The sequence below is a fragment of the Rutilus rutilus genome, assembly GCF_951802725.1.
Source record: "Rutilus rutilus genome assembly, chromosome: 23".
Taxonomy (NCBI): domain Eukaryota; kingdom Metazoa; phylum Chordata; class Actinopteri; order Cypriniformes; family Leuciscidae; genus Rutilus; species Rutilus rutilus.
This window is the reverse complement of record NC_140233.1, coordinates 14673257-14692697: the sequence shown is the minus strand read 5'-3', so window position 1 is coordinate 14692697 and position 19441 is coordinate 14673257. Positions and strand designations below refer to the sequence as shown.

Below are 19441 nucleotides of genomic sequence, written 5' to 3'. Positions count from 1 at the left end.
ACAGAAGTGCACTAGTTTACCCATAATTCATTGTTTGTTTGTTTTTTGCTGATGCTCTCCTACTGACTACTAATTAACAGAAGAGCTTTTAGCATTTGGCTGCTTAATAAAGTTCTTGAATTTTCCTTTGGAACAAAAGTTATGACACCAGTTGACCCTTCAATGGTCTGTGTATGTTGTGTTTTTAAGTGTATCTTCCCTCACCTTCTGCCTTTTTACTCTTATGGAAAAAGTGTGACAAGTCTCCTTCATCATGTCCTACTTTTCCACCATTAGACGATATGCTGTGTTTCTTCTCCCTGTGTGAAAACAACATTAAAACTATGTATTAAATATTAAGAGTTTGTTGCGGAGTCACACTTAAGTTATTTAATGACAGTAAGTTGATAAGTGAAATCTTCACAAATGCAGCAGCTGCAAATATAGCAATATGACAAATATGACAACCAGAATTTTTTCATCACTAGCTAGTAAAATGTTCTCTGAAAGTGTCATATGCTTTACCACCAGTACATTTTGTAGTAAGTAGAATGTGCGTTTGAGAGATAAATCAATACACATTAGATCCAATATGTGATCCATGTAACACATGACCCTGTGCTGTGAATTAGGACACCATTTACAATACTGAAGGGCTCCATTAGTGGTTATGGTAAACAAAAATCTGAGTCATAAATATGGCTAAAGTGGCCCCATTGATAGTCATAATGTACTTAGTTTCATCTAAAGATATTTAGTTGAGTGACCTAAAAACCGCATGCTCCTTTGAGACGTTTACGCACAATATAACAGGTAATAATTGGTGCAAATATGTTAGTGAAACAGCTGCCAGCACAGCTGCAGGCAAATACGTCATTGATTTCATATGAGTTCATAATTCCCGATATATTTAGGGCATGTTGCAGAAAACCGATTCGTATTTGAGAGAAACACTAAGGTCTGCAGAAGTTCAAAGGATACATGATTCGTGTTTTAAGAGGTTAAGGAGGAGGTGTGGAGATCTTTCACATAAGCATTTTTAAAATGAAACAACAAATGAAACCATATTGTGAAGTGTTTAACCCATATCATGATTCACTTGTGGTTTATTACCTGAGTGTGGACGCGAGGTAGCTGCTGCTGTGACTCTTGGCTGATCTAACAGAGTTCTCTAGAGATACAGAGGACTCTCCGATGGTGGTCCGGTACAGACCTCCATCCTCCATGTAGACGTCACCATTCAGAGAACGCTGGAATGACAGAAGAACAGATTCACTGTTAACGTTTCATCGCCAAATAAATTGTGCCTGTATGTGAATTGTTACTTTTTTAATTAACTTTTGTTTTTGTTTTGTATGTGTCAAACTGACTGTGAGTAAAGTAGCCCGTGTTGTACTGGGATCTTCAGCTGGCATTTTCTTCCCTGTAAAGACACTTTTCAGGTTCCTCCTCACGTCTTTATTGAGAATACAGTGGAAAAAGAAGATGCAAATGCCCTGGAAAGAAAAATCCATTACTGAATAATTACATAGACACACATTTGTTGTAAAACACAAGCATACCTGTTTCTGGTCTCATTGACTTCCATAGTAGGAAAAAAATATACTATGGAAGTCAATGAGACCAGAAACTGTCTGATTACTGATATTCTTCTAAATATCTTCCTTTCTGTTCAGCAGAAGAAAGAAATTCATACAGGTTTGAAACAACATGAGTGTGAGTATATGATGACAGAATTTTCATTTTAAAGTGGAGTATCCCTTTAAGAGAGCAATCCAATTCCATATGGTTTGTATAAACCATATTTTATTAGGTAATTACCATTAATTATTTTCCATTGTATTGTATTGAAATGTAAATTTTATTATTTTTATTATTTATTACATTATTTTTAATAATATTTTTTTATATATATATATATATTTTTTTTTTTTACATATTATTTTTATTTCCATATTGTTTGTTTTATTAGCAAAAATGTTAATATTCAGAATCATAATTATAATTAAAATAATTTAATTATACATTGACAGTTATGTCATTAATGCAAAGTTGAATCTAACTTGACTTTATTTAATATTTAACTGGACTTGATTGTATTCTATTTTATATTTCTATATTTTTATTATAATTTTTATCTCATCTTTTTATTTTATTTTACCTTACATTTTCCATATACATGTATATATATATTGCTGAAAATTATGTCAATACAGCTTTGTTTACTTTACCTTGGCTCTAAATCCAATCTACACAAACTGTAGACAAGTTCTGACAAACAGTGTACATAATTCACATGACCATATGTACCTGTAGGCAGCTGAGGAAGGCAAAAAGGTAGTGGAAGGAAAGCACATCACTGTTGACTGCCATTAGACCCAGCAGCCAGGTGGCGCTGATGAGCAACAGGAGGAGGAAAGCCACTCGAAGAGCAGAGCTGCACAAGAGCAAAGAAGAATGTTGAAAAAGATTGGCTTTTATACCAGTTTGACCAAACTCTCACTGAACTTACATTGCTCCTGACTTTTCTGTGCGCTGGCGCCGTCCAAATGAGGCTTTGGCTGCCAGCACAATTAGGACTATATTTATCTGTTAAAAAAATGTTTTTCATTATTTAGTCAAAACCAAACACTTCAGTTGGGAAAAGAAAATGAATGGAAAATTTACACTGTGCTAAATGAGATTAAACTGACCAGCACTAATATGGAGATTGGTCCAGTGATACTCCAGATAAGAGTGTCGTTGACAGAGAGCCAGCAGAAGTCAGGGTTTCCATAACCCTGAGGATCCAAACCCACAGCCAGACCTGACAAGAGACAAATAATCAGCAACAGTATACAATCAAGATGCAAATTACAGGGGGTTTAGGGGGTCTGACCCCTCTATTTTAAGGTGCAGTAAGTGATTTATGAGAAACACTGTTGATATTTGAAATCAACCCAAACAAACACACCCCTCTCTTCATTGCTCCGCCCCCAAAATGCACAAACACACAATGCAAGAGTGGACGTCTCTTTATAATAGCTGAAGCAAAGCAAAATAATGCTTCGCGAAAAATAAAGCGAAGATTAAGAATGAACGACAAGGAAGAACAAAAAATGAACATACAAGAGTCTATACAAGCAAGAGTTTGTTTGTTAGTCGAAAGCAGCACATCAGCTCCAGGCAAACAATGACACTCAAAACTGTCCTGTAGGAGCAAAAACAATGCAACCTCTGTGTCTGTTTTTAGGCCTTCTCACTTAGGTCACTCCAGTGCTGGAAAGCTTTTCTAATATTAACACGGGTCCTAAAGCTCTCGCCTGATCATAAAAACCCTTCTTTTTCCAGTGATATTCCTCTGGCCTTATCTTGCTTGCAATGTCTCTCAGCCATCTCTCTTTTTACAGTCTTTCTTCAAATCTCCCTCTTGCTACCTCTCTCTCCTGCCCCATCATGAGTGGACAAGCCCCCTGATACACGAACCGTCCAAAAGAACTTCAGAACAAAATGTTTTAGGGGGGGTCCTATACTAAACATTTTTTATGAGCAACTGAGTCTCATACCAGTGATAACAGCAGGAATCCCCCAACCGATGGCGTAGTAGAAGCGCATGTGGCCCTGGTTAATGTTACGCATCTCAGTCAGCATGCGATAGATGTGCAGCCCCTCCACAAACATCCAGGCAAATGCGCACATGTACGAATAATGTAGCAGAATGGCCACAACAGTACATACAAACTACAAATCAGACAAAAAAACAGGTTAAGTATCTCACAGAAACGTCAAAATGAAAATAAAATTATGCTATTGCTATTACGATCTAAAATCTGCACACCGGACTGTCGGTCTGATTGATGCCAGTGAGGAAGATGAACTCAGAGAGGAAGATGGCGGCCACCAGGTTCTTGTGGATGCTGTGTAGGTTGGAGCGCAGCTTGCGAAGAATGGCCAGCAGGAGGAAGGTGATGAGGAGGGCCACCAGAGAGGCGGACACTGTGGTGTAGGTCACCACTTTTAGAGGAAGAACATCACCATGCTAAGGACGAGATACCAGCGTTGAAAAACTAGTTAGCTAGCTGTATACTAGCAAAATTCCATATAAACCAAAATTGTTAGTTGTGTCCTACCTCTCGTTTGGAGATGTCCATGAGGACAGCAAAACTGGTCATGTGGTTGCACTGGCAGCTGATGTGAGTCGAGTTCCTGAAGACCAGCTCACAGCCTTTAGAAGACCAGGCACCTCCACCAGAAACCCTATCGAATAAGAAGACACACAAAAAATACACAATTGTGATGTTTTCTGCAATCACAGCATAAGCAGAGCTTTCCTAATATATTGTATTCAAATATTAATCATTAAGTACTCACGGGATGGAGTGGTTCCAATAGACGCACACAGGTTTGGTCCTCTCGTGGGACTCCAGGAGCCTGAAGTTCAAGGTGATGGGTCTTTGGAGGGGTGTGGGGAGGGCTTCTCCGTCCCTGTGGACCACCACACTCACTACAGGTGTGTTGATGACAGGACGAGTGGGCAGTCTGGGGATGTGTAGAGCACCAGACAAATTTACAACACCAAATATATATCAGATGATTCTTTTTCTTGATATTGTCATAAGGGATGCACAATCCCTGAAAGAAATGTTTTATTTATCTGTGTTGGCTGACATTTTAAATGTATTGAAGCCCATTTCCAGGCAGCACATAAGAAGTAAAAAAAAAAAAAAGATCAGTTTTTAAATTATACATATATTTAAAATATATAATATAATATAATAAAATAATATATATATAATTGACTTATGTCAATTTCTTTTTATCTCATAATTATGACTGTCTTAATTTTGACTTAGTACATCATTTCAACTTTTTATCTCATAATTTTGACCTTTTATATCATAATTATGACTTGTCATACTTATACATAGGATTTCTTATCTCATTATTCTGACTATCTGTCATAATTTTGACTTGTCATCCTTTTTATATTTAAATTGTGACTATTTATGGCATAATCAGTGTAGGGTTTTTTTTCTAAGTGGCGGAAACGGGCTTCCGTACATATTTGATGTGTCATTGTTTTGTGCTCATTTCCTCTATTTTTACATTCAGATTAAATTGACCATCATTTTACACTCACTTAAATGTAATCTTGAATAAAAATTAATATCCATTTTACATACTGTACATTATAATGTTGTCTAAATTCACAAGTCACATTTATAATGATGGATTTTCGTTTTTAGTGTTTATTTTTAACCTATTTAAAAAAATTTTTTTTTGAATTTTAATACTGGCTATTTATCAGAATGAAAACAATTATCAGCTGACACACCAACGGGAATTTGAATATGATATATGATAGCATTGCATATCCTGGTCAAGGAAATCTGTTGTTTGTATGTAAAATCCCAGGCTGAAGTTCTACCTTAGACTGCGGCGGTCCGGATCGTAACTCTCCGGAAGGAGACGTCCCAGAGACCTGTAGATCATCACCATTACAACAGCGGGTGGATCAGGTTGTTCAGCATGGCGTCTTTTTTTAATGGACGGTGTTAGATAAACAATATTTGATCCATCCATGCTGATGAAAGACTCATTTGATGCAATCTGGGCTGGAGGCTCTGTGGTAACAGCATCTATAGGGTAATACGACATAAGAAAGTTTAGTTTAATTTCCATGACTACAACTTATATAATATAAAGAGATAAGTTTCGAGGTGAGAACCTTTGCTCTTTTTCGGCATTGAAAGCAGGTTTGGGAAGAGGACAGATGACTCCAGTTCTTTTGCGAACACCTCCGTAACCTCCTGAAATCGAGGAATCTTGTCTTGGTTTGCAGTGGAGTCCAGAAAATCTAATGCAACAACTTGAATGTGAAGAAAAATGGTAAATATTTTTACACTAAACACTCAAAATTAAGCTACAGGACTGAGAACGCAATACTAACTCATGTTGTCAGTGACGATGGTGAAGGGTCTCAGGTAGGTCTTCCTCACGTTCTGTACCAGAGTGTTGGCATACTCCTCAAAGTAGTGCAGAAGATGTGCCGTCCCGCCATCAGAGCGCTGTATCTTCTCCCAGTGCTCCTTGTTGACTGGGTCAAGAATGGCACTTCCAGTTTTAATAATGTTCTACCACAACAAACAAGAGTAACGTTTATTAATACTGTATAATAACCACCCATCGTTTTTTAATGTCAATTAATTAATAAGGTACAAAAATAAATAATACATTTATTAAAATATATTCAAATAAATTAATAAAAATGAGTTAATTTAAAGACACTGAGATCTGAAGATCTGAATGTGTCTGTGAATAAAACTAGATCTTTAGCACATCTTTGCACACATGCATTTCAAATATGGTTTTAAATGCTGTCTAACTGGTCAAAGCTGCTCATTAGTTGGTCCAAGATGGTTTAGATGGTTGATCAGACTGGTGAGGTCAACCAGATAGACCTTCTTGATTAAACCATATTCAGAGAGTAGGTCACTTTTGACCAGCAACAAATCAGTTACAATGTTCCAAAAACCATCTTGACCAACTTAAGCCTTGAAGATCTGGTTCCAATAAAGTTATCTTTAAAAAATTAGTTTAAATAAAAAATTGTATATATTAAATTCAAATGTTACTGTTCCTATCATACTCTTGAGGTGCAGAACCCATTAGATTGAGCTTGAATGTGAAGATACTGAAAGATACTGTGAGATTCTGGAAGTGTGTGAAGGCTTCGAGGTCTTTACCTTGTTGAAATCGGTATCATGAGTGGCGGTGAGCTCAAAGCCCTGCTGCACACTCTCATGCTCTAACACACTGGCCAGCAGATGGTAGGCAGTCCTCACGTCATTTCCAAAAAGACGCTCCGTGTGGTCTGTGGAGACGTACAGCGCCCCCGCAAGGCTTCTTGATCTTTCTCCGTCCATTCGAGAAGAATTAGCATGAAGATCCTCACTCTGAGTCACAAATGTAGTCACACTGGTCACTTCTAGGATTGTGGCATCTGGCGTAGAATGTTTAATAAAATTCCAAGTTGAATCAACCAACAAAAGAGTCACAAACCTCTTTCTTTAGCTTTGAGAAGCTGAGGGAAGTGCAGTTGAAGAGCTCAGGTGGAAGCCATCCTTTATCATCGCTGCAATGACGGATAGCTGTGCCTGTCAATAGACATATCAAATGTGTATATATCGATAAATCATTCAACAAAAAATAAATGAAATGATGAAAAAGTCAAAAGTTTGCACACATCTTCTTTGTTATTGTAAGTACTATTTTCAATTTTTTTTAATTTATAATAAAATCATTCAAATGAATAAGCACAAATAGAAATATGGGATTTATGTAGTGACCAAATATATCTATTTATTTATTAATTATTAATTGTTTATAAAACATAATAAAAAAAAAACTATATTTTTATATAAAATATATAATGTATTTTTAAACAAATATTTTAGTTTTGTAATATATATATATTTTAATAAATATAATTGTGTCTATATTTTTTATTTAATATAGTTATCTACAAAAATTAAATGTTTCAAATTCAGTGAAGTGTGTCCAAACTTTTGGTTGTTTATGTAAATTCTTGATTTAGTTAAGGACCGTATAATTAATCTAGACTCACCGCTGGATCCTTTGGGGCAGTTTGTGGCTGCAGGGCCACCAAACGTGGTCCGGGGCCACCAGATACCGCCTTCAAACGCTTTGGGACAACCGTCATAAACCACTAGATAACAAAAACATGGAATGAGACTGAGAGAAGAAAGGACAGTATGGCAAAACAGATGCCATTTAGTGTCACTAACACTTGTTGCTTTGTCTTAATGATAAGGCCTTTTAAAGGGATAGTTCACCCAAAATTTTTAATTATGTCTTCATTTACTCATCTTCAAGTTGTTCCAAACCTGTATGAATTTCTTTCTTCTGTTGAACACAAAAGAAGATATTTTGAGGAATATGGGTAACCAAACAGTTAATTGGCCCCATTGACTTCCATAGTATGAAAAAAATACTACGGAAGTCAATGGGGTCCATCAACTCTTTGGTTACTGACATTCTTCAAAATATCTTCTTTTGTGTTCAACAGAAGAAAGAAATTCATACAGTTTTGGAACAACTTGAGGGTTAGTAAATGATGACAGAATTTTCAGTTTTGGGTGAACTATCCCTTTAAGAAGCAACAAATTCCTATTATTTCTTCTCCAATTAACCCCATAGTCAGTATACTTGTAGGTACTTCATGCTGACTTGAAAGCATTCTGCTTATGATTATAGTGTATACATTTCATCATACTGTTCATGCATATGTAAGCTAAAATTGTAAACAGCTTTCATTTTTTTGTCCTTATTTATTCAATTGTCAAGAATATTGTAACCAGTTTTGAAATGAGCTCATCAACAGTGAACTGCTATCCTGTCCAGTTGACAGCACACATACCCACGCATCCCCCGACTGTCACCTCTGCGAAGGGGTTGTCACAACGGTTGCACTGACGGCCCACCACGCCCATCTTACAGGCGCACTGGCCCGTTACAGGGTCACATATCCGCGAATGCGCTCCAAGGTGAAAACAATCACAAGGGTAGCAAGTGTCCCCACCAAGAGGCCGAAAGTAATTGTCCTGAAAAATTGAGGAGAAAATAATAGCATCTTGTAAGCATTGACCTGAGATCAAAATATAATAATGATTATATTAACTAAGATATTATTATTTTTTGAAAGAAGTGAATACTTTTATTAAGCAAGAATGCATTAAATTGATCAAAAGTGACATTAAAGACATTTAAATGTTACAACAGATTTGTATTTCAAATAAATGCTGTTCTTTTGAACTTGATAAAATAAACTTTTTTTTTTAAATCCACAAAAAGAATATTAAGCTGTTTTCAACATTGATCATATTTTTTTTTCTTGAGCAGCAAATGATCATATTAGAATGATTTCTGAAGGATCATGTGACTGAAGACTAGAGTAAGGATGCTGAAAATTCAGCTGTCATCGCAGGAATAAATTAAAATATAATAAAATTGAAAACAGTTCTTTTATTTTGTGATAATATTTCACAGTATTACTGTTTTTACTGTATTTTTTATTAAATAAATGGAGCCTTGGTAAGCATTTTCTTTTAAAAGCTTCTTACTGGTTCCAAATTTTGTACAGTAGTGTGCTTAAAGAGTTAAAAAAAATTAAAATGATCCCATAAGTTACTCACCCAAGCCATCCTGGGTGTAAATTACGTCCTTCTTTCAGCTAAACATAATTAGAGTTATATTAAATCATATTTATAATGGGAATGAATGGTACCTTAGATTTTGAAACCCAAAAAACTGCATCCATCCATCATAAAAGTAATCCATACGATTATAAGCCAAGCGATTATAGTTATAGTAAAGTAATAAATATGGACATTTTTCTCACAAAAATGCATCGCTTTGCATCAGAACGCATTTATTAACCCCCTGGAGCAGTATAGATTGATAGATACTTTATGATGGATGGATGCACTTTTTTGGGCTTCAAAATCTCAAGGTACCATTCACTCCCATTATAAAGCTTGGAAGAGCCAGGATATTTTTTAATATAACTCAGACTGTGTTCGGCTGAAAGAAGAAAGTCATATACACCTAGGATGGCTTGAGGGCGAGGCGAGTAAGTTATGTGATAATTTAAATTTTTGGGTGAACTAACACTTTAATACAATAAAAGCCACACGGTCCAGTTTATATTTATATTGTTGTACAACTAGAAGTCAGTGGTTTCCCGTCATTTTCTGCACATTCTATTGAGAGTCTGGAGCATGCGATCACTTGCAGCTTACCTTGCAGCTACACTCTCCTGTGGTTTTATTACAGTCCCTTTTGAAGCCTTTGCTGACATCGCAGTTACAGGGCCCACAGGTCGGGTATCCCCACCAGCCGTGAGCACAAGGTTGATCCCCTCTGTGTGTGTGCGCACACGTCAAAGAAAGAGTGAAAAGGGGGACAGTGAAAAATTAAATAATGCAATAGTGCACTTTACAAACTTCACAGAATGAGACTCAAAACAGCTTATATTGGGGACTGAGGCTGATTGGATTTGCTTTGAAATTGGAAATAAAATTCAGCTGTAAAATCAAAGCGGTGGATTCTGACTGGGAGGCTTGCTTGTGTGAAAGCAATACATCATTCTAAGCCCGCTTCCTTTGTGATCATTGAAATGAGAATCTTCTCATGGTTAAAGGTGGTTAAACAAAATAATTTCAAACATATTTAATCCTATAATTTAAGTCTTTCTCCTCTCATGGAAATTTTTTTATTTGTTATTATCTAATTTTTGGAGTTTACAGATTACGAACATTTAAAAGAAAATTCACTTTTTCAGAACTCAAGTGATTCTGCTAAAGAACAGTTTATCTTTAGTGGATGAAAGACTCGCCAATTACTGGATCATTCCTGCAGTCGGAGCTTTACTTTACTTTGTTGCATTATAAATGAAAGCGATACAGTGTGGGTGAATTATCAGAATTAAAGGAAAGACCAGATTTAAAGGATCATTATAACAATACCATCACAAATACAGTCAGCATCTGCGATCACAGCTTTCACCACTTACAAAACCTTGGCAGTTCATGAAACAGACCATCAGACAATAAAGTTGTTGTCAGTCAGCGTGTTTAAGCATGTACCGAGCTTTAACTAAAAGTCCACCAATTTTCTTAATCCTAACCAAATCTAAACATAAAGGGACAGTTCACCCAAAATGAATGTTCTGCAATTATTTCCAAAACTTTATGACATTCTTTCTTCTACAGAACACAAATAAAGATATTTTAAACAATGTCCCAGTGTTTTTTTCTCTTTGTGGCTATGCAATGAAAGTCCAATGTTGTTTTACCACATTGACTCATTATATGGACAGAAACAGTTGAAACGGTCTTCAAAATATCTTTTATATTCCACGTTCCACAGAAGAAAGGAAGTCATACAGGTTTGGAATGATATGATGGTGAACTATATCTTCAAATACTAACATGACCCCTATTGTATCATCAATCAGACAAAAATGGTATGTCTGATCAAGTACTAACCCTCTGCTCAACAACATGCATAATCTGAGACAACATTCATGTCCGACAAAAAAATGTACATGCAAAACTTTGGGGTTAGGGATTTGTTTTGAGCCCTAACCTTAGTAAAAGCAATGAATGAATGAACCAAAGAGAAGGAGAGACACTCACTTGCGCTCACAGTATTGGCCATAGAAATTGTGTCCACACTCGCAGCTGTAGCCATGTTTGGAGCTGGGTTTTCGAACACAGGAGGAAATGTGTTCGCAAGGGTTCAAGAGACATGCATCCACACAGTCTCCGCCAAAGTAACCTGGGGGAAAGGAAAAGAGAGAAAGAAAGACTGAGAAAGATTCATAAAACTAGATACTCAAATCTTTACTTATATACACAAAATATATTACTTACATACACTTATGTATGTCCTCCTTTTGCTTTAAAGATAAACCAAATTTAATTCCAATTTAAATGTGGTCTCAAACTTTTGGACCCCACTACGTTACTAATCTAAAAGGTTTTAGTCCCTATGTAGAACTGTTGGTGTTACCTGGCTCACAGACACACGTGTGAGACGCCCAGTTGTCCCCACAGTGGCTGTGTGTTGGACACAGGTTGGATAGACAGGCATCAGGTACGTTACATCCGTCTTTAGCCCGGACTCGTGTCGCATGCCGTATGTTGATGTTGGCGGTGTTGGTGGACGTCTCACCCATTCGGAGACCCTATAAGATGACCACATGAAATAAGTAACCATGTGAATAAGACAATACACACCTTTAAACAAAGTAAATGTGCTTGTATGTGAGATCTACCTGCATGCAGCCAGTAAATCCTCCCTGCACAGTGCCGTCTTTCTTAAGCAGTCCCCCGATAAACAAGTTCCTCAGTTTAAGCCCGGGCAGCTCATTGCCGATCTCCACTGTCCTCTAAATATATCAAAACAATATCAGAAATATCAGAACTCAAACCACATGCCTTTATTGGTGTTTCTTCAACTAGAGGCACTCACCTAGGGTGATTTCACACTTTTTTTCTTATTTATGTTGTGAAAGTCACATTAAAACTTTTTTATTCCATCATTTACTTTTGCAGCAAACGCATGGGAAATCTATCATAAAAATGTTAATTATTACACTGAAGGGGTGGATTCTTCAAATCTACTGCTGCTTCAACACTTTTAAAGCAAATAATAATAATAAATAATGATAAATTACACAAACACAATTTTAATAGTTGTTCTTCATAGCATGAAAGCCCTTTATATAAATGTGTATGCAAACTAAGAGTTTTGTGTGCATCTTTTCCATGTATGATTATTTTGTGCATCATTTATAAAGACATTTGTCAAATTATGTAAAAAAAAGTGTGAAAATATGATATAATTGCGTGTAATTAGAATACATAAAAGCCACAGTGTTTTTTAGTGTCATTGAGATACTATTATTTTTTTTTTGTATTTTTAATTAGATTCTATTTTTGTATTTACCATTTTCATAATAATTTAACTTATAGTTAATAACTTATGTTTTGTTTTGTCATTTTTTTTATACTGTTTATATATATACAGTATAATAATTATTTTCAGTTTAAGTTATTTTAGCACATTATGTTAAACTAAATGCAAATTAGAAATGTTGCTTTGGCAATTAGCTTAAATAATTTTTTTATATTAACTAATGATAACAAAGATTAACAAATACAGTAACAAATGTATTGCTCATGGTTAGTTCATGTTAGTTAATATATTATGTGTAAACAAATGAAACCTTATTGTTAAGTGTTACCGGAAAGATTTAATCGAAGTGCATACAGTACCACCTTCCCATAGTTGAACATTATTTGTGTTTGAACCAGACTTAGGTGGTCTACAAATAAATATACATAATAATATAGATAATAGATAATATACCTGAAACATGCCATAATCCAAAGACACAAGAGCCATATATTTGATGTCTTTGCCATCTTTTCCACTCTTGAGCTCGACAAGCACATGGTGCCATTCACCGTTGTCCACGCAAACCTGAGGAAAATCTAAGAGGGCCACACGTCTAATACCCAGAAACACCTGGAACCGAAGGTGTCTGTTGCTCACCTGGAAACACAAAGTAAGAATATGAGAAATCTACGACAAAAAAGGATGAGAGCACAGTCTGATTCATCTGCTTTATTAAAAAAGACATATCATGGAAAACAAGATTGAACATGGTGGATTACTGAAGCAATACTCACCATAAGATTAATCTTGGAAAACTCTCCAGCACTGGCTTGTAGCAGAACGCCTGTGCTTTTTCGGGTGCGAAACATAAGACCCATGTACCAGGGAATGGCAATGGTAATATCGGTCTCACTCCATGACACCAGTGCGTGGCCATCGAAATGCAGAGGGGCGGGCATAACTGTGGAAAGAAAACCATCAGACAACAGTTTAGATGACATCCAGACTAAACAAAGTTGTTTTATTAACTGAAATCTGTTCAATGAAACAAGCACACACTGAGGGAATAACTTTGATATTCCCTCCTGTCCCGACGCACAAATAATAACTATCATTCACGGACAGAGGAATGTTTCCAGTCATCCAGGAGATTTCTTAATCAGGAATGTGAAACGTTCTTACACACCAGTTTCCTCAGGGCAAATATTTTACTTTCTCTAAGCGAGGTCTGAACTTATGGAAATAACAGTAATATATCTTAGACATAACCCTGGGAGTGTGACAGTAATATTAGTGATATTCATAGCTGGCCTTCTCTTCAGTTTTCCTCAATTGAGATTTGCCACCTACAGAGGAGAAGAAGATTTTCTGAGCGCCCTGATCTCAGTGTGCTTTGAAAGAGTAGCCTGAATGTCTTTTGTAGACTCATAACATGGTGTGACCTCTCCATCCAATTGATAAGCAAAAATAAATAGAAAATGCGTGTTCAACCAGGTTTCCTTCCAAGAAATTAGGTCAAACTAAGCTCACTGAAAATGTTAAGCTATTTGCAACCCCATTCACTCTTTCAAATCTCCATTGCCCGTTAAGGGGGACTCTTTGTGATTATGATGCACTTACTCAAATGGGTTTACAGTGTAAAAATTTTTTAGACAGACAGATAGATAGATAGATAGATAGATAGATAGATAGATAGATAGATAGATAGATAGATAGATAGATAGATACTCAGGTATGAGTCACTGGATTTGTGTACACTTTGGTATGAGGCCAAGGGCAAATCCAGGCAAAAGATGGGAGGTGTGTCTATGTGTTTGTGTCCATTAAGCAAAATCAAGTCAAAAGAAGAATGATGTATAGAAAAGAGTAGGAAAGAGAGGATTATCTTACCATGTTCACAATTCTTTCCTCCGTAGCCTAATGGGCAGTTACAGGTGTGGGTGTTCCATCTATTCACACATACGCCTCCATTCAGGCAAACAATCTGGCTACAGAAGTCATGTTTTGCTGCACAACCTGAATAGAAAGGAAAAGTGCACTTTAAATATTAAGGGTTGGAGTTTGACAGCTTAATGGAAAGTTAAGAAAGAAAAACATTCTTTGAAGAAACAGTGCTGTGAGAAAAAAATATTTAAAGAGGCCACATTTTGTCAGGGTTTTTCTTACTGTAATTTTTCAACAACGTTGTTATAAACTCAAGACGTTTCTAAAAGTTTTGAGTTTGTTTTTTTATAGTACTTCGAACATGTATTATTTAAAAAAAAAATCAGGGTAGATATGATTTGTCATGATATGAACACTTGTTATACAGTTTCTAACCTGCTGAGGTGCCATTGTTGGCAATGAAGCCGGCCATGTCTATGGGCTTGCTGTCGATAGTCAGGTTCCTAATGCAGCCCACGAAGTCTCGGTTCTGTATGGGGAAATCCTCAGGGAGGTTTGGAACGCCACCCAGGAGCAAAGGTCCGGTAAGATCCAGTGACCTGCGCACAAATAGAAAGATTCTTGAAGCCACGGATACAAAAACCCAAGTTCCAAACATTCTCCATTATATGGAATAATACAGTTGCATTAAAAAAAATAAAAAAAATAATAGGCAAAATTAAATTGGAATTATGTTTATGTGCGTTCAAACCCGAGATATCAAAAAGTAGGCAAAAATAGATGACATTGAGTTGAGTGGCTATTTTTATTGTACTTTTTTGTCCTTTAAAAAAAACAAAAACAAAAGAGAAACTTTTCATCCTTTCAACCCTCATTCATCACATTTCAAAGAAAACAAACATATTGGTTTGGATAAAAATAAGGACAAGATGATGAAAGAATTTGCTTTTTTGGGCAAACTATTCCTTTAGTATTGTTCACGCAATTTATATATATATATATATATATATATATATATATACAGTAGTGGCCAACAGTGATGTCTGGAGGGGATATTTGTTTAGAATGACCCTACAAGTTCCATCCATCAAAATATGAGGATTTATTTGGAGAAAATGGCAAACTATAGCATGCAAAAAGCATTCATTGACTACAACATAATTAGTTATTCATATTTTGTTGGTTCTCTCTAGTTTTGCACGTGTTCCTTGTATGACAGTCTGGCCAAAAATTATGTCCAGAAAATTTGGCATGTTTCACTGCATTACCATAAATAAAACCATTGACTCCCAGCACAACTACACAATATGCTAGGAAAATATTTTTTCATAATATTTAAAATAAAGGGTGAAGATGTTTCTACTATGCCGGCAAATTGGGTTAATGCCATTCATAGCCTTGTTTTATTTTAAAACAGATATTTATCCAGTATTATATGCCAACATCTGGCAGCAATGATCATATCCATCATAGTCTATCATTCATAGAAAGGCTATCAGATTATGAAAATAATCTAGTATTTTCAAAGGAGGCTCTGCAAGAAAAAAAGAAAGAACCATTAGAAATAAAATGCGCAGAGCTATTAAAAGGAGTGTGTTTACATGATTTTTTTTTAAATTCAGAATAATATTTCATTTTATTTGAGAGTTTTATTGTCACCAGATATGCTGCGGTTTTGTATTTCAGCATCTGGGTTTCACATTCTGACAGATAGCAGTGCATTTAATTTACAATTCATATTGTGAACCATAAATCCACATAGATCTGTAGGTTTATGGGTCAGCACTTACTGCAAGCATATGGTCTTACCCTAGCAGTTGCATTTGAGAGGCTTTACGGACCATATCTCCACTTAACTCTAGGATCTCCACCATCTAACACTGTGCTGTTCTCCACACAGAGAGACAATTAGCCTACAATAGCAAATCCCAGCTGTAGATAAGCCGAGAGTGTGTTCCCATTGTAGAGCCCATAAAACTTGTTTGACGTGAGACAGAGTGCAGATTGATGGAGATTAGGGGAAAAATGGAGTGAAATGGGAGAAGCAGAATGCTCTGTAATCTCCTTTAATGATCAGCTATTCAACACCCGTCGGTGGTTAGCATGCCTTCGTGTACTCAAGTTCCTCTGTCCCGTCACACTCTCCCTTTCAGCACACAATATCATGTCCGTGAGGGCTTTAGATGGTGGAAACATGAATGAATGTGGGAGACAGAACTGACAGACTGGGAAGTGCAATTTATCAGGAAGGTATCACAAACCTTGACATGAAAGCTCCACATGAAATCACAATTCCTCAATGTTTACTAAAAAAACTCAATGTTTTGAAGGCTTTTGCAACCCATTTTACTTCTGCAATGTCACATATTTCCAAAAAAAGATGTTAAACAAGATTGTAGGTATTGGCCAGGCTAGAGGTTCTATTTCAAAAGGAAATACGTCAACCCAGAAAAGAAATCTGCCCTCAACATGCAATTTCATGATTTATTTAATATATGGGGGCTTCAATAAAAAATATTTGTTTGAATAAATAAACAAGTATTATAAGTATCAACTATAAATGATTATATATATATATATATATTACTTTTTTTTATTATGAATATCCTGTTTCACTCTTGAATACGCCACACTACGCAAGTATTGTGCAAGTTTCATGTTGACTTAAGAAAACATTTATCTCTTTTGGCCTGTTTGGGTCAAAATGTTTCCAGGTTTATCACAAATTTTTATTTTTTTATAATTAATAATAATAAATATTATTATCATCAGAGTGCTGATGTCAATAAAGCAACGGGATAATTAAAATATATAAATAATAAAATAATATTTATATTTAACTCTGCATAATAACAATAATCAAAAAATATATAATTTTTACATTTTTAATAATATATACATTTTTTTATTCTTGTTGAATATCCTGATTCACTAAATATGCCACACTCGTAAAATGGGTTGTAAAAGCAGTCTCACGTTTACTTTAAGAAAACACTTACTTCTTTTGGCCTGTTTGGGTACCACTGGCTGCACAGCTGTAGTTCCCAATCTGTCCCCCGAAACGCAGAGCCATGGCCACATCACAATCGTTGACTGCAACCACTGCAACCTTTTCCTCAGAGGGGCCATGAGGGACGCCAAGACTCCCTATATTAGGCTTGAATAAAAAAAAGTTGTGTTTTTAAATCTTAACAGTTAAAATGTAATGTAATACAAAGTAAATTTGTGGGCCCCAACAGTTATCTGGACACTAAAGCTTAGCTTAAAACAATGTATGTAGTTTCTAAACACTGTTGAAATTCAAGAGATTACATATTTAATTGTATTAACAGAAAAAAAAACTAAAGTAAATTTCAAGTATGTCAAATGTAAAATATGTTACATTTATTTACAGTACTGCTATAAATAGTTTTCTTTACACAATAAAATATATAGATGCTTTTATAATTAATAAATGGGGATCCCTCGCAAGGACATCATCTAATGTAATGAAGATCACACATGTCTCTTAAATCTTCTTCTAAAATCTTGGAACATAATTTCAAAGTTTGTGGATCGGAGCAATGATAGATTTAGTTTGTTTGTAATCTCTAACACACAGCATGAGATGATTGTTTACCCCTCTGTGACATTCTGGCCTTCTCAGCTCATCTAATTGGATTATGCCAACGAGACGCTGGCACAGAGGAGATACCAGACAAAGAGAGCACATCATTTCATGTACAACCTCCCCAGAGACCCAAATGGTTTCCACAAAACTGCAGAAATTATCATCTGCCAACACGCAAGAGGTTTTTTGAAATTTTCTCAACCTATTAAAATTGATTTTGTGGTGCGAATGATGTGTTGAGCTGATCTTTGATGTCTGCCCTGTGGTGTTAAAAAATTTCCAAGTGACAGTTTGGTGTGATGTGAACATCACTCGCTCCTGAAGACAGCGGTCACCATTCAAACTAAGTCTATCTAGTTATCGGTGTAGCCTTTGCTAAAAAAAAAAAAAAAAAAAATTGGTATTAGTCTGTTACCAGAACAACAATGATGAAAAATTTGCTGCAAATTAATGCAACATAATAATAATAATAATTATTGTTGTTGTTATTATGCTGCCTATAAATCAAAGTGATAATTAATATTAAATGACTGTCAATATTTATATTCAACATTGCATAACAATAAATAATTGTAATTGTATATGTATAAATACACCTCTAACTAAAAATTCGAATTTTCATAAATCAGATGCCATATTCCTCTCAGCTGCTTCCAGAGAGCGGAGATGAAAAAGGGAATGCAAGTAGACAGATAAACTGGTCAACAAGGAAATCCATGAATGGGAGAATTCCTACACTCTGACGCAAGTGTCATGGAATAAATCCAACCGGTCATGGCCTGAAGCGGACTACTCAGTCAACAGCAGTCAATTTAGCTTTAAAAAAAGGTGTGAAAAAACAGTTTGAGACACTTTTAACAGACCGAATACCATTCAAATATCATGTTTCTACTGCTAGGACATGCATCTCTTTACAGTTTTTATCAGGTGCAAGATGAACATAAAGAAAAGAAAACTGATTCAGGATCAGAGTGTTCACGACCGGAGGTCACCGCAACTCAACCATCTGCCACTCATAATAAGGATCCGCTTCCATTGTAACGCCTTAATGATCCCCAAATCTCTGCTTTCTTGAGTCCAACGACGAAAATGAACTCAATGACAAGCTCAATGCCCTCAGGAACACACATGCACACAAATCCCGACAACGGCTATTAACCTCCACCCTTGTAACTCATCAGCTTTTTTGTTTCAAAGATCAAAACAACGGTTCATGGATTCCGGGTGCTTACACATGAGTTTAAAGAAAAAAAAAGAAAAAAATCAGTGATCTGTTTCAGATAGGAAACCAAATGTATTGTATTGTGTGTATTGTATGGGGTGAGTGAAAACCTAAAGCTGTCTGTAATAGCTAAAGAAATATACTTTTTAAATACAGGTAGGTATTTAAAGATTCTTCTTAATCGTATGAGAACTGACTATAAAACAAATGTCATCTGATTATCAAACATCCTCCATGTCCTTCAGATACAAAATATGTATAAATGCAATGAATTTTTACAT

The 19441-nt window shown here is 35.7% G+C and overlaps 1 protein-coding gene across 1 annotated transcript in view; it reads right to left on the bottom strand.

Annotated features, from left to right (window-relative positions):
* Positions 1-19441, bottom strand: part of celsr1b (cadherin EGF LAG seven-pass G-type receptor 1b) — a 44480-nt gene that overhangs the window by 2305 nt on the left and 22734 nt on the right. Inside the window, exons 6-31 of the mRNA XM_084396999.1 lie at positions 17328-17485; positions 14764-14927; positions 14335-14460; positions 13239-13405; positions 12916-13101; positions 11819-11932; positions 11554-11728; positions 11178-11319; positions 9780-9900; positions 8399-8582; positions 7586-7687; positions 7021-7115; positions 6705-6914; positions 5909-6092; positions 5687-5827; positions 5387-5597; positions 4330-4497; positions 4089-4215; positions 3797-3997; positions 3525-3699; positions 2673-2785; positions 2492-2568; positions 2290-2416; positions 1350-1475; positions 1093-1229; positions 205-299 (exon numbers count right to left, since the gene is read on the bottom strand). Coding sequence (XP_084253125.1) covers positions 205-299; positions 1093-1229; positions 1350-1475; positions 2290-2416; positions 2492-2568; positions 2673-2785; positions 3525-3699; positions 3797-3997; positions 4089-4215; positions 4330-4497; positions 5387-5597; positions 5687-5827; positions 5909-6092; positions 6705-6914; positions 7021-7115; positions 7586-7687; positions 8399-8582; positions 9780-9900; positions 11178-11319; positions 11554-11728; positions 11819-11932; positions 12916-13101; positions 13239-13405; positions 14335-14460; positions 14764-14927; positions 17328-17485 — 3826 coding nt within the window. The remainder of the gene's footprint in view (positions 1-204; positions 300-1092; positions 1230-1349; positions 1476-2289; positions 2417-2491; positions 2569-2672; positions 2786-3524; positions 3700-3796; positions 3998-4088; positions 4216-4329; positions 4498-5386; positions 5598-5686; positions 5828-5908; positions 6093-6704; positions 6915-7020; positions 7116-7585; positions 7688-8398; positions 8583-9779; positions 9901-11177; positions 11320-11553; positions 11729-11818; positions 11933-12915; positions 13102-13238; positions 13406-14334; positions 14461-14763; positions 14928-17327; positions 17486-19441) is intronic.